The 13,380-nt window shown below is 37.0% G+C and overlaps 1 protein-coding gene across 3 annotated transcripts in view; it reads right to left on the reverse strand.

Moving 5' to 3' along the window:
* Window positions 1-13,380, reverse strand: part of LOC108705432 (MFS-type transporter SLC18B1-like) — a 42,117-nt gene that overhangs the window by 27,357 nt on the left and 1,380 nt on the right. Inside the window, exons 1-6 of one of the 3 annotated variants that reach the window (XM_041562949.1) lie at window positions 8,560-8,989; window positions 8,210-8,447; window positions 3,472-3,599; window positions 3,297-3,392; window positions 2,144-2,217; window positions 1,231-1,378 (exon numbers count right to left, since the gene is read on the reverse strand). In XM_041562949.1, the coding sequence (XP_041418883.1) occupies window positions 1,231-1,378; window positions 2,144-2,217; window positions 3,297-3,392; window positions 3,472-3,513 (360 nt within the window). In that variant the 5' untranslated portion in view covers window positions 3,514-3,599; window positions 8,210-8,447; window positions 8,560-8,989. Of the gene's footprint in view, window positions 1-1,230; window positions 1,379-2,143; window positions 2,218-3,296; window positions 3,393-3,471; window positions 3,600-8,209; window positions 8,448-8,559; window positions 8,990-10,669; window positions 10,806-13,380 lie in introns of those variants that run through there. The other 2 variants (XM_041562947.1, XM_041562948.1) reach the window with 2 other exon arrangements.

Here is a 13,380-nt window from a genome sequence, read left to right on the forward strand (position 1 = left end):
GAGATTTTTACACATTTTATTTCTGTTAGAACTTTACGCCTCTGTCTAAATACAAATACATGTTTCCTATTTAGAGAAGAACATGGATCAGAATTCTTCCATCCTATTTAAATATAGTCATAATTGCAAGCTCCATTCAATAATATGTAAATTTACCCAAGGGGTTAATTGATGGTACTCTTCTTTATTTTTGTTTTACTAATAAACTGCTGATTAGAATAATTCATACACATTTTAGGGGAGTATTTATTTCCCTCTGGTTTAGATTGCAGGCAAAGCTAAATGAGTCACTATATACAGACTACATACTACACATTGGGGCAAATTCACTAAGGCGCGAAGCGCCGAACGCTAGCGGTTTTTCGCTAGCGTTCGGCATTTTCGCTACTGCGCAAATTCACTAACGAACGCTGGCGTAGTTTCGCTAGTGTTACTTCGCAACCTTACGCCAGGCGCATTTTCGCTAGCGACGAAACTACGCAAATTCACTAACTTGTGCAGTGTAGCTACCTTTTACGCTAGACTTCCTTCGCCACCTCAGACCTGGCGAAGCGCAATAGAGTAGATAGGGATTGTTTCAAAAAAAGTCAAAATTTTTTGTAAGTCCCAAAAAACGCTGGCGTGTTTTCTACATGATGGCTGATAGGCTGAAAAAGATCGAAATTTTTTTGGGGCTCCCCTTCCTCCCCCCTACTTTTCCTGACTCATGGCAACTTACCTAGACAGTGGGCACATGTGTAGGGCAAAATAAAATTTTTATTTGCAGATTTAAAGGTTTTCTAGGCATTTGTAGTGCAGATACGTGTTCCTCCATTGAAATTTGAATTTCGCGCCGTATGCAAATTAGCCTTCGCTAGCGCAACTTCGCTTTATATAACGAAACAACGCTAGCGCAACTTCGCAAACTTACGCTACCCCTGTGCGCAACTTCACATTTTAGTGAATTTGCGGAGCGCTGGCGAAAATTCGCCTGGCGAAGTGTGGTGAAGAGCGGCGAAGTTGCGCCTGGCGCAACTTCGATTCTTAGTGAATTTGCCCCATTGTCTTTCTTACTTATCGGCATTGTGAAGATGTAATTTGAAAGCATTTTGTTTCAACCAGCCAACTTTCAGGATGGTAGAATTAGGATGTAGATTCTGAGTACATATTACAGTCAATCACCTATAAAAGCTACTTTGGAATTTGTATCATACTTTTTCTTTTCAAATGAGTAAGTGAGAATGCACAAACCATGGCAGTCGCAATATTGTTAGGGAATGCCTTTGCAAGAATAGAAAAAGAGGCAGTCATGGCAGCTCCAAATCCAATTGCATCAACCGATCTCACCACAAAACATAATGCTATAAATATTGGTCCATCAGGTGCTCTGTCCAACAATCTGCAAGAAATATTAATTTTACAATAATGACACAATTCACATATTCAGCTGTACCCTTCTAAACAACTAGAAAAATCATATAAGGTAAATGGGTTTCCAAAGTATACATCTAAATCCCAAAAAGAAACTTTAGCACTCAAGTCAAGCTCATTAAAACAATGACAATTCTTTTTGTTCTGTGTTAAAATTCTAATTATTTAGGCCATTCATCCACTTACATCCCAAGGTTTAGAACCTAAGACGATCCAGTGGGCCTTGGAATTATTATCATGATAATAAAAGGTATGGGACTTGTTATCCAGAATGACTTCCATAAACTGCATAGCCTGGGTTCTGGTATATCAGTAGGTAAATTCTATGCAATTCAAAAACCTAATGAACTATATTACAAAAATAGACAGTATGCTTAATGTAGCATACTGTCCAATGGTAAAACAGAAGAACCAGCAGGGGAAATGGATTATATATCCTCTGCATTGCTACTGCCACATTACTTATATATATTGTTCACATCATTTTATTTTTTTCTTGTGTATGTGTGGATTTAAATGGGTCCTCAGACAATGAAGGAAATGTAGACTGCACTCGTATTCATGAAGGATTTATTCGTTATGAAGTGAAATATTCTTGTGCAGCAATTCTTTAGTCACTTAATCCACAATATCATGTAAATTTTTATTCCATATCTCGCTATTCATCTTTCATGTTTGTGTAGAGTACCATATTTACAAGATCAGTTTTACCTGAAGTGGAATCAGAACTTACCCAAAAAGTATGGTTGCAACTCCAGATACAAACATACCAGTTACAAACATAAATTTTGCTCCAATCTGTACAAGCTGAAACATGAAAGGAAAAGAATTTACAATGTAAATGTATATATATATATATATATATATATATATATATATATATATATATATATATATATATATATATATATATATATATATATATATATATATATATATATATATATATATATATATATATATATATATATATATATATATATATATATATATTTCTCTTTTTATTTCTCTTTTTTCACATACACATGTTCCTCTTTTTTTGGCTTATTTCCTTTACCTCCCCCCTGGTGTGGCATCTCGTTCGGTCCACTTGACTGTATTCGGCTCTATTTTGCTTCACTGATTCCGTGTCTAATATTCCTGCATTACCAGTACCTCTCAACTGATATATCCCGCATACAGCGATGTCCTGAAACATTGTTTCTATACCCCTTTAACTGTTTCTTCCGCTGGTTGACATATGAATGAGTTACATTGTGTAGAAACAAAGACTTTGTTTCCATTTGCACTACTTAATATAACATCAGCACTTCGTAACTACCGTGAGCTCAAGAAAGCGATCGAGCGTCTCTGAATTCTACTTTTGATAAGCTTCATTTTATCTGTCTTTATTTATTGCTTTTGTTTCAGTAAACATTTTTGTATTTTTTATTACCTTTGTTCCCTTTATTATATTACTACACTGTTCTATTTTTTCCACTTATGTTGTCATCCACACGTCACTTCCTCTGCCTTCGGTCTTCCTTTGGGATTTTTTTGATTTTGTTCCCGCCACACTGTGTATTTATTTCCGTTTGTTTAATCCACTCTCCACTTTGAGAAAGGCTGTTGTGTCAGCCGAAACGTCAGCGACTACCCTATATATCTATATATATATATATATATATATATATATATATATATATACATACATACACACACACACACACACATATATATATATATACACACACACACACACCACAACATTTGCCCTCACTTCCCAGCAAATGTACTAAATCACTATCCTATTATATTGTGTCACCATACATCTAAGTATGTTAATTCCAGACTGCTGAAAAGAAAACTGAAGCAAGTGTTTAGTCTAGTAATAAAGTGATACTTACGTGTTTTCCTAGTGTTAATGATGTTGCAAAATTGAAAAAGGCAAAGCATCCAAATATCAGCCCAATGACTGTATTGCTAACACCTTTCTTTAGTGCCTAAAGGAAATAAATAAACATTTTAAAAAATAAGAATGTATAAACCAAAGCATGAATACTACAAAGTTATGGCTATTACCTCTTGAGGAAAAAAGGGCCCCAATATTGAGTAGCAGATCATCGAACTGAAATTCAGTGAGGCAGTGGACACCAAAGTAAAGATCTGATATTTGGAGAGCTTTCTAGAATTTGCAGGTACATTTTCATCTTGGGGAAAAAAATAAAACATGAAATTGAGACAATTTCTAATGTATTGTTTTTCAAGTAGCACTGGGTAAATGGGCTTTACAGAATACCAAATATGTCTGAAGCATGCATATGATAAAAGCAATAATAGTGAAGGTCTAGCACTCATATCCTTTTTTACAAGGTTTTTTTTTAAAAAATAAAAAGTCAAATATAAAATAAATTGCAGCAGTCCCGCAGTATATCACAAAACTACCTTTATTTCATCTCTGGCATGATCACAGCAATGTTTCAGACAGAGAAAAGGGAAATTTACATCATACTTACCGTGATTTTCCTTTCCTGGCCATCCTCCATGTCAGCTACGCATGGGTAAGCTCCTTCCCTTGACCCCAGACAGAAGAAACTCCCCTCCCAAAGACTTTAAAGCCTCCCCACTCCCCTACACAGGTATCAAGTAACAAGCTGCCAGGTTAAACTACAGTAAGGGTGGGAATAAACTTGCTGACATGGAGGATGGCCTGGAAAGGAAAATCACGGTAAGTATGATGTAGTTTTCCCTTTTCCCTGGCCATCTCCTCGTGGGATATGCCCAAGCTTAACTTATTGGGGAGTATTATAATTAATATTAGAATGGATCTCTGAAGGCTTATGAACAGATGAAGATTGCAGATGAGGATCCTGCAAAAATAAAAATGGAGGTTAAGGCACAAGATCTGCATATAAGAAAATTTAAAACCAGATGGCAACCAGTACCCATTGCCTCCCTGATAATATATAAGAATTGTATTAACTAAAAACCCTCAAAGGAGATGTATGCTGGCAAGTGTTCTTAAAATCAACACCACAGGGTGATTGTGAATGTTCAAACTAGTTTGAGAAAAAAAACTGACATTTTTGCAAAGCATAAGGTATTCAATTCCGTAAGGAAATCTGAAATTTATTCTATAGTGAGGAACATATGACTCCCATAACCTGACTCCTTGACAATCTTACACAGAGTAAGCCCAAGTGAGACATTTGCTGAATGGGACTCGTGGGACCCAGGCGTTAACCACACTACGCACAGAGTAAGATCTCCAAATTAAGAAGCCAAGGCTAATTGCATTGTGCTCCTTGCATAGGGAAGAACCCTATGCAAGATTCATAGTAAATCAAATAAATACCCAAGAGTTCCACAATGTATTGAGTAAACTATGTAGGGAATGAGCCCTATCCGAAAACTTTTCCTTCAACAAGCCACCTGGACTTGCTATACCTGAAACAAGAAAACAATATTTAAATTGCATGTAAATTTTTTCCAAAAAACACAATCTGACAGTGTTAGATTATAGCAGACAGAAGATGAACTGCAAAAAAACTCCCCTGTTTATTCTTAGGAGAGGTAATACAACATGGCTTAGTCACCAAGGAGTGAACCGCTGATGCAATGCAGTAAAGTCATTTATGTTAAGCATTCTGACTAGGCCAACCTTCAAATGCCCACTTAAGAGTTCTAGAACAGCTGTAGCAAGCCTTGTCCTTCACTAACAAGGACGCTGCATTGCTGGGACATGGGAGACACTTGTGACTTGTCCCTGATCACAAGGAGTTATTGGTAGCAGAGTTGTCTGCACTGAGGCAGATCACTTATCCACTAGACCAAGGACTCATGTTCCCTGCAAAAGAGGAATGCTTAACTTGTTATATATTTTGGTATAATCCTATACAATCTACATCACAATAATTCCTTGTACTGGTAGTAGTCACTGCAACTGCATTCACAGAATGCCCATACTGAATAGAACTCTCTCCTATAAAGGTGGTGCTTAGACTGAAAACACCAGTATATAACTAATAAACACAGTATGACCCTAACAGCTGCCTGCTCTTATGTAAGAGACACATTCTTTAGGTATTGTACTAGGGAATGTACCCCACCAATAGAATGATGGAATAGTCTTATGTTGGGCAACTACATAGAATGTTTAACAGGTCTATTTAACTTATGGAACTCCTGAAACAGTAGCTAATGTCCTATGCAGTTGAGTAGCAACAGCCTAAAGAGATACAGAGACCAGAATTTACCATTTTGCATCTATCATAGCATTGGCTTTGTTTGCTACTTATAATTTTGCTATAAGTATTTGCACAAAACTTTTACCTTACCTGTCTGATGCCCCATGTTCCTGTATGAGGGGGCTGCCATATATGTGCAGCAGGAGTAGTTACTCTAACTGACAGGCTGAGATGGAACAGTCGGGTTGATAAGTCAGGTTTAGGAACTTCAACTAAGAATTACTTACAAACAACCTTTTACCAAAATTTGATCAACATGACCAATAGGTACTTTTTAAATGTACATTCATATTTAAAAATTCATCTTTTAGCATCAGTCAGGCTTATTTGTCTCCACTGGGCAATTTTGCCCATGGGTAGTTACACATAGCAACCAATCAGGGATTAGCTTTTTAAAACCAGCTGCAAGTAGAACATTGAATGCTACAATCTGATTGGTTGCCATGAGTTATTGCCCATGGGCAAATTTGCCCAGTGTTGATAAATGACCCCCAGTATTACTTAAGATTAGCTGTAAAACAACCCAGCTGCAGCCTGCAATATCATGTTACTTCTACGCATCAACTGCAGAATATTCCCTTATGAATTTCAGAATAACTGCATAATATTCCAAATAGCCCTAAGGCATCATGGTTAGATGCAGTAATGCTGGTATTGAGAAACTACTAGGGATGCATCGAATCCAGGATTCAGTTCGGGATTCGGCCAGGATTCAGCCTTTTTCGGCGAATCCTTCTGCCCGGCCGAACCGAATCCGAATCACAATTTGGAAAGGCAAATTAGGGACGGGGAGGGAAATGCGTGACTTTTTGTCACAAAATAAGGAAGTAAAAAATGTTTCCCTTTCTCACCCCTAATTTACATATGCAAATTAGGATTCGGATTCGGTTCTGTATTCGGCCGAATCTTTAGAGAAGGATTCGGGGGTTCGGCCGAATCCAAAATAGTGGATTCGGTGCATCCCTAGAAACTACTGATATGCATTACCAAAATAATGGTTAAATGTAGCAACACCCCATATTTTATAAACTGCATAAACTTTATCTGAATTAGAATAACGGAATAGATATGATGAAGTAGCAGCTGCTCCCTTGCTTCTACTATTATACTTAAACTGCGGAAAATCTTGTAAGGTTCCATATTCACCTATTACCTGGTTATAAACAAGTATTGCCATAATGAGCAGCTGTCTTAATGTGGCCTAAAGTAAAGGCTCTAGAACATGGAGAACCATTATTCCTTTTAACAATACACAGAGCCTTATTGCATACGGCTTATCTAAACTGCCGATTAATAATCATTGTCGTGGAAATAATAACATAATGAATGGCCTTACAGACAGATGACTTGGCCTGAAGCACACAACTTGGCCAATTAATTGGTCTATAACCCTTAATATAATAGTAATGCACATAATCACTAAGGACATAAGATGGATAGCTAATACTGCAATATACAGTATTGTTATATAAAAGGGCTATCATCTAAGGGCAGGTAATAACCCTATGCAGTGGCCTGCACAAACATAAAATGTTTAGATAATTCATAACCCTGACAGTCCATATACTGATTGTGAGAGTATGTAAGGCTATACACAGTATACAATAGTGACCCTATGGCAAAGGGCTGGCCCTGTTGTAAACAATGATATTACTGAGTTGACCCAAGTGCATAGGGCACGTAGTTCTGTATACCTTATACAATTATTGGATAGCCCTGATTTTAAGGGCATAGTGTGGTGTTAAAACAGTATCGTTTCACCGAGAGGCCCTAATTGCAATGGGTTTGCCATGCTATATACAGTTTGGTATTATTGTGTACACATTGTACAATCACTGGTTGGGCCTGATTGTAAGGATATGTTGTGCAATACACATTATATTTTTACTGGGTGACCCTATTGTAAGGTCCTATGATATTACACACAGTATGATATTATTAAGTAGCTCTATAAACATTGAACAATAACTGAATGGGCCAGACAGTAAAAGGTTTTGCCATGCTATACCCCTGCTATATCAATAAGGGATAATAATAATAATAAAATCAGACATATACAGGTATGAGACCTGTTATCCAGAATACTCGGGGGCCTGGGGTTTTCTGGATAATGGATCTTTCCATTATTTGGGTTTTCCTACATTAAGTCTATTAGAAAATAATGAAAACATCAAATAAATCCATATCAAATTATTGAGTGAGCCTGCAACATTATACAGTCATTGATTGGGCTGGATTATAAGGACATGTAGTGCTATACACAGTATACTTTCACTGAATGCCCCTAATTGCAAGGTCTGGTGATGCTATACAAAGTATGATATTACAGAGCATTTCCTAATAACCAGTTTGGTGTAACTAGTATGGAATAACTAGTAGGTATAATTTTTAAGGTATCACCAGCATTAGGAAACTACATTTATGGATTCAGTATGGTGTGTAACAATCCAGAAGGCAGCCCAGACTGTGATTGACAGTACCAGAAGCACCTGAATAGTTTTAATCTTTCCTGTAAATTAAAGGAGAACAATCCCCATATTCTGTCCCAGCAATGAATATGCTTGAAACCATACCTGGGATACAATGGTTTCCCCAATTCCAGTGCTTAACTTCTGGGTGAAAGTGAACAAGTGTCAGGGCCAGAGACCTGTAACAATATCTCCCCTCTTGCAGGGTGTGGCCAGCCTTGCAGGTAAGTGGTTATTTAGCTCAGCAGTGGCTTAATGGAAATCAGCCTGATACTGATCAAACCAGATCCGGATACAATTCCTTAGGCCAGTCTTAATCTGGAAAACAGATCTGCAGCTTGAACTGCCCCACAGATATACCAAGTTATTCACTTACATGCTTACTGAGGCTTTCATCACCTACAACAAGGTATACACTCACAGTTATCAGCATGGAGGATAAATGGATTTCTTACCAGACATCTCTGAGGATAACAGCACTGAGGTTAGTGTGGAACAGGCTCTTCAGGTAGATGAGTAATTATTGCCTCCAGCGAGGCACGGGGTAAGGACACACAGAACCACCAGCGGCAGCCACCAAATGCCAACTTTGCCTACCATAAACAATAGTGGTAGACCATTCATACGCAGCTGCAACTAGCCGCCGCCGCCACCAGTAGAGCGTGCCCCCACCCCTATGTTCCAGGGCATGCACATACAGCTTTCCCAGCAAGCATATCCGTTATCTGGAACAGTATCTTGCCTGTACCACTCAGTAGCCCTTGTCAGGAAAACCTTTAAACCTGACTCCCCCTAATGGCCGCCTTCTCAGCGAGGCCCTGAGATGGATCCCACAGAGAACAAGATATTTACTGCCTAAGGTCCAAGGCAGAAGAAAGAAAAGACACCTATGTAGGGGAGTGGGGAGGCTTTGAAGTCTTTGGGAGGGGAGTTTCTTCTGTCTGGGGTCAAGGGGAGGAGCTTACCCACGCATAGCTGACATGGAGATGGCCAGGGAAAGGACTCACGAAGTCAATACATTGCTGTGATTATGCTCTATGTAAAATTAAGGTGGTTTTATGATACACTGTGGGAGTTAGGCACAGACTGGCAATTTGTGGCAAATACCAGAAGGACTGCCCTATTTATTGGGATGCTGGGAGGCTGTTTGGGACTCTGCGTACTTGAAAGCCAGGGACTATTTTGAATCACTCTGGAACTGGTGGGAGGAGTGCTATGATTTCTCTTATTTGCCATTAATATGACAAGTCCTATGGACAAAACAGCATAATTTCTTGCTGCAAAGGAAAAAGTACCATGGCATAACAGTATTCAGTAAATAGAAAATAAAGTAAATCCATATAAAAACTTTGGAAAGATGCATCCATTTAAATATGAGTTTTAAAGCAAAATACAGGTATGGGACCTGTTATCCAGAATGCTCAAGACCTGGGGCTTTCCGAATAAAGGGTCTTCTGTAATTTGTACCTCCATACCTTAAGTCAACTAAAAAGTCACTTAAACAGCAAATAAACCCAATATGATTGTTTTGCCTTCAATAAGGATTAATTATATCTTAGCTGGGATCATGTACAAGTTACAGTTTTCTTATTACAGAGAAATAGGAAATCATTTTTTTAAATGCAAATTATTTGTTTAACATGGAGTCTATGGGAGATGGGCTTCCCATCATTTGGAACTTTCTGGATAATGGGTTTCCCTTACCTATAAAAAGAAAAAGAAAAGGTTAATTGGAGATGGAGCTTGACTTGAGTCTCTCTATATAAGAAAGGAATGAGGCACATTTTTTTTACATTACCTGGCTTAACAGTTAATTCTTGGTGGAGGGGAAGTGGTAAAGTTTGGGGTTATTTTTTATGATTTGTTCAGGGCTCCAGATATTAGTGAAAGTCACATTTAATGCTACAGTGAACAGTGATACAATAACGTAAATATGCGATCAATCACAATAAGATATTCAATCATTTTCCATGCATTAATATGGCATTTGGTAATTCAACTTCCCATGACTAAGCTAACATAATAACACAATAATTTACACTAGTCATAATACCCTCCCTACACATTTGTTTAGTGCATCTTGAAGTTTGAATTTCAGTGTAGAAAGACAGAAGTTTATTTAACTACCCTTCAAGTTTCACCAGTACCAGCACTTTCAGGCATCAATCTGGAAGGTTGCAGGGAAGTTTTTTTTTTCACACCCAAAAAAAGTAAGTGCTCAAAATTGCTAAAAATCAACCCTGTGTGTCATGAAGCTTAAAGGAGAACTAGACTCTAAAAAACAATAGCAACTTTCTGTTCCAGCCCATAGATTCAGCAGAACCAATGATCCATGCCTTTAAACTGTCTTCCTTTGTAAACCGCACAATTAATAATATACTTAAATACAAATGTAAAAACATTAATGGGATTTCCTGGTTTACAGATGTTCATATTATATTAGGGTATTTCGATAAATTGCAATATTTCAGTTTAAGCCAATCACTTAGGTACAAATGCACATCATGCCAGACTAAAATATCAATATACTGTATCACTGCATACAAACAAAGCAATTTTCCTCACCTTCAATGTGTCCATTAAGTCTGTTGGTGATTTGTGTGTTGGGGTCTTGCATTGTACTTATGCTTTCTGGAGATCCAGTCCACGCAACATTAACTGAATCCATCTTTGTCTTTTTTGTTCATGTGTGATGACCTTACTGACAAAACACATTGGGAGGAAATTTAAGGTATGTTTACAAGTCAACACAATATTTAGCATGTATACGTTATTTCAACTGTTCTAGCTGGCAGTGGAGCATTCCAAATCTCTTTGCTGTTGCTGGAACTAGTCTTTGACTCACAGCATGTGCTATTTGGGAAAAATATGTTCTGGACCCCCCCCCCAATAAAAAGAAAGGCAAAAAATAAATACTATTTTTGTAGTGAGAGTTCCCATTTAAGCAAGAAGCTTCACCCATATAACAGCCACCTGCTGTGTATAGTTTTTCAAGAAAAAAACTGCAACAACCCTAAAACAAATATCAGTGTTGGTCAGAATGCGTTATTGGAAACTTTAAATTCTTGGCATAAGGATGGAATTTTCTTAGGCCCTTGAGGATACATATTTAAGATTCACGATTGTGTTTTAGAACAGAAACAGAAAACGTTTTGTGAGGAGTCTGCCTATTTTTTAAACTGTGTTGGCAGATACATGTTTCTTTAGCATTCTCTAAATCATATTTTGAAACTATTTAGCAACATGAAGCATATACCTTTTCTCAAATAGAAAGGGAAATAAGTCAGGTCAAACAACGAAAAGCTGAAAGCTATCTAATCTTTGTAACACTCTTTATTGCAAAGCTAAATAAATTGGACTTGACTTTATAACTTTTAGGGTCTGAAGGAAATATATTTTCAGTTAACTAATCATATTGCTTCAGGTTAAATACATATTTAAAGATGGCGGTTCATACAAATAGTCAATGTTAGCCTAATACTAACACAACCGTCTGTTCTGCTCTGTAATGCCTGCTCACCTCTTTATTAGTTTAGTGCCATGACTTTATATCACATGCTGCCTTCATATCAAAGCAAAGCGAATGCTTGAAGGTCACAGAGTGTGACGTTTCTCTTAGTACTGTAGCACTGCTATTTAGTAATCCAGTGACATATTACAGGTATGGGATTAGTTATCTGGAAACCCGTTATCCAGAAAGTTCTGATTTACGGAAAGGCCTTCTCCCATAAATTTAATTTTATCCAAATAATCCAAATTTTTAAAAATGATTTCCTTTTTTCTCTGTAATAATAAAACAGTTCATTGTACTTAATCCAAGATAAGCTATAATTAATCCTTATTGGGAAAAACCCAGCCAATTGGGTTTATTTAATGTTTACATGATTTTCTACAACATCCAAAATGCAGATAGATCCATTACCGGAAAATCCCAGGTACCTAGCATTCTGGATAACAGGCCCCATACTGTACTGGAAATAAATTATTAAGAAAAATATTTCATTTGTCCAAAGTCTCTCGCAGTTGTTTGTACAGTGAAGCTACTATAGTATGAAACAAAGTTTTGCATGATAATATCTCACATAAATCTCACATTTAAATTTACATTAGAATAGGGAGATTAAAATCTGAATGTGTGAATTTTGACACTCCAAAATTCAAATTTACTATTATAACATCAGGGCAACATCAGGGCAGAATTGAGTTAGTAAAGCTAACCATACATGGTGGCCAAATCGTGCAGAGATCTGCTTCCTTGGTGACCTTACCAAACAAGCGGACCACTGCCTGATTTGCCCACCCTCTTATTGGGTTAAATCCTAAAACAATTAGATAATACATCAATTAGATAATACATCATGGAGAACAGTAGGACAAGTCAATGTGCTAATGCAGTCCTTGCCAATGGGGATTGCAGACCTGTTCAATAGCTGGACGATTTTTGGTCAGATATCACTGGGGTATGCCTTCCCAAAGGCCCCATCCAAAAGCCAATAATCTGCTGACTTTTATCAGCATGCATATGGCCAGTTTTACACTTCGAGGCACATTTATCAATGGTCGAATTTTGAATTTATGTGAGTTTTTAAAAACTCCCATAAATTTCAAATTCGATCAGTCAAAATTTATTAATAAAGCAAATTTTTATCTGATGAATTTAATAAACCCAAAAACTTGAATCGAATTTGATTCAATTTTAAAAAACTCTAATGTCAGGAAGGCTGCAAACAACTCCAAATCCCTGGACTTCTCCCATTAACTTAACCAGCAATTTTCTACAGGTTTTTGGTGGCAAATAGTCGAATTTGAGTTCTTAAAGGGCCAGAGTATGATAAATCTCGAAAATCAAATTAAATTTTTTTTAAAAACTCAAATCAAATTTGAATAACTCCCTAGTTGAATTTAAGGGGCAGATTTATCAAAGGTCGAGGTGAATTTTCGAATTGAAAAAATTCGAATTTCAAGCTATTTTTTATGTACATCAACTAGGGAATAGTCTAATTTTGATTCGGATTTGAAAAAAATGTGAAAATTTGAATATCGAAATTTATCATGTACTGTCTTTAAAAATTCGACTTTGACCATTCGCCATCTAAATGTTTTTGCCTATGGGGGACCTCCTAGAACCTATTTGGAGTCAGTTGGTGGACTTTGAATAATCAAAGTTTTTTTTGGGAAAAACCTTGATTCAAATTCGATCGAATTCGCTATTACTTAGATTCGAATGTTTCAAATTTGGCCGAATACGGACCTATTCCATTTAAAACTGACCTATT

Source organism: Xenopus laevis, chromosome 5L (genome assembly GCF_017654675.1).
Source record: "Xenopus laevis strain J_2021 chromosome 5L, Xenopus_laevis_v10.1, whole genome shotgun sequence".
NCBI classification, from domain to species: domain Eukaryota; kingdom Metazoa; phylum Chordata; class Amphibia; order Anura; family Pipidae; genus Xenopus; species Xenopus laevis.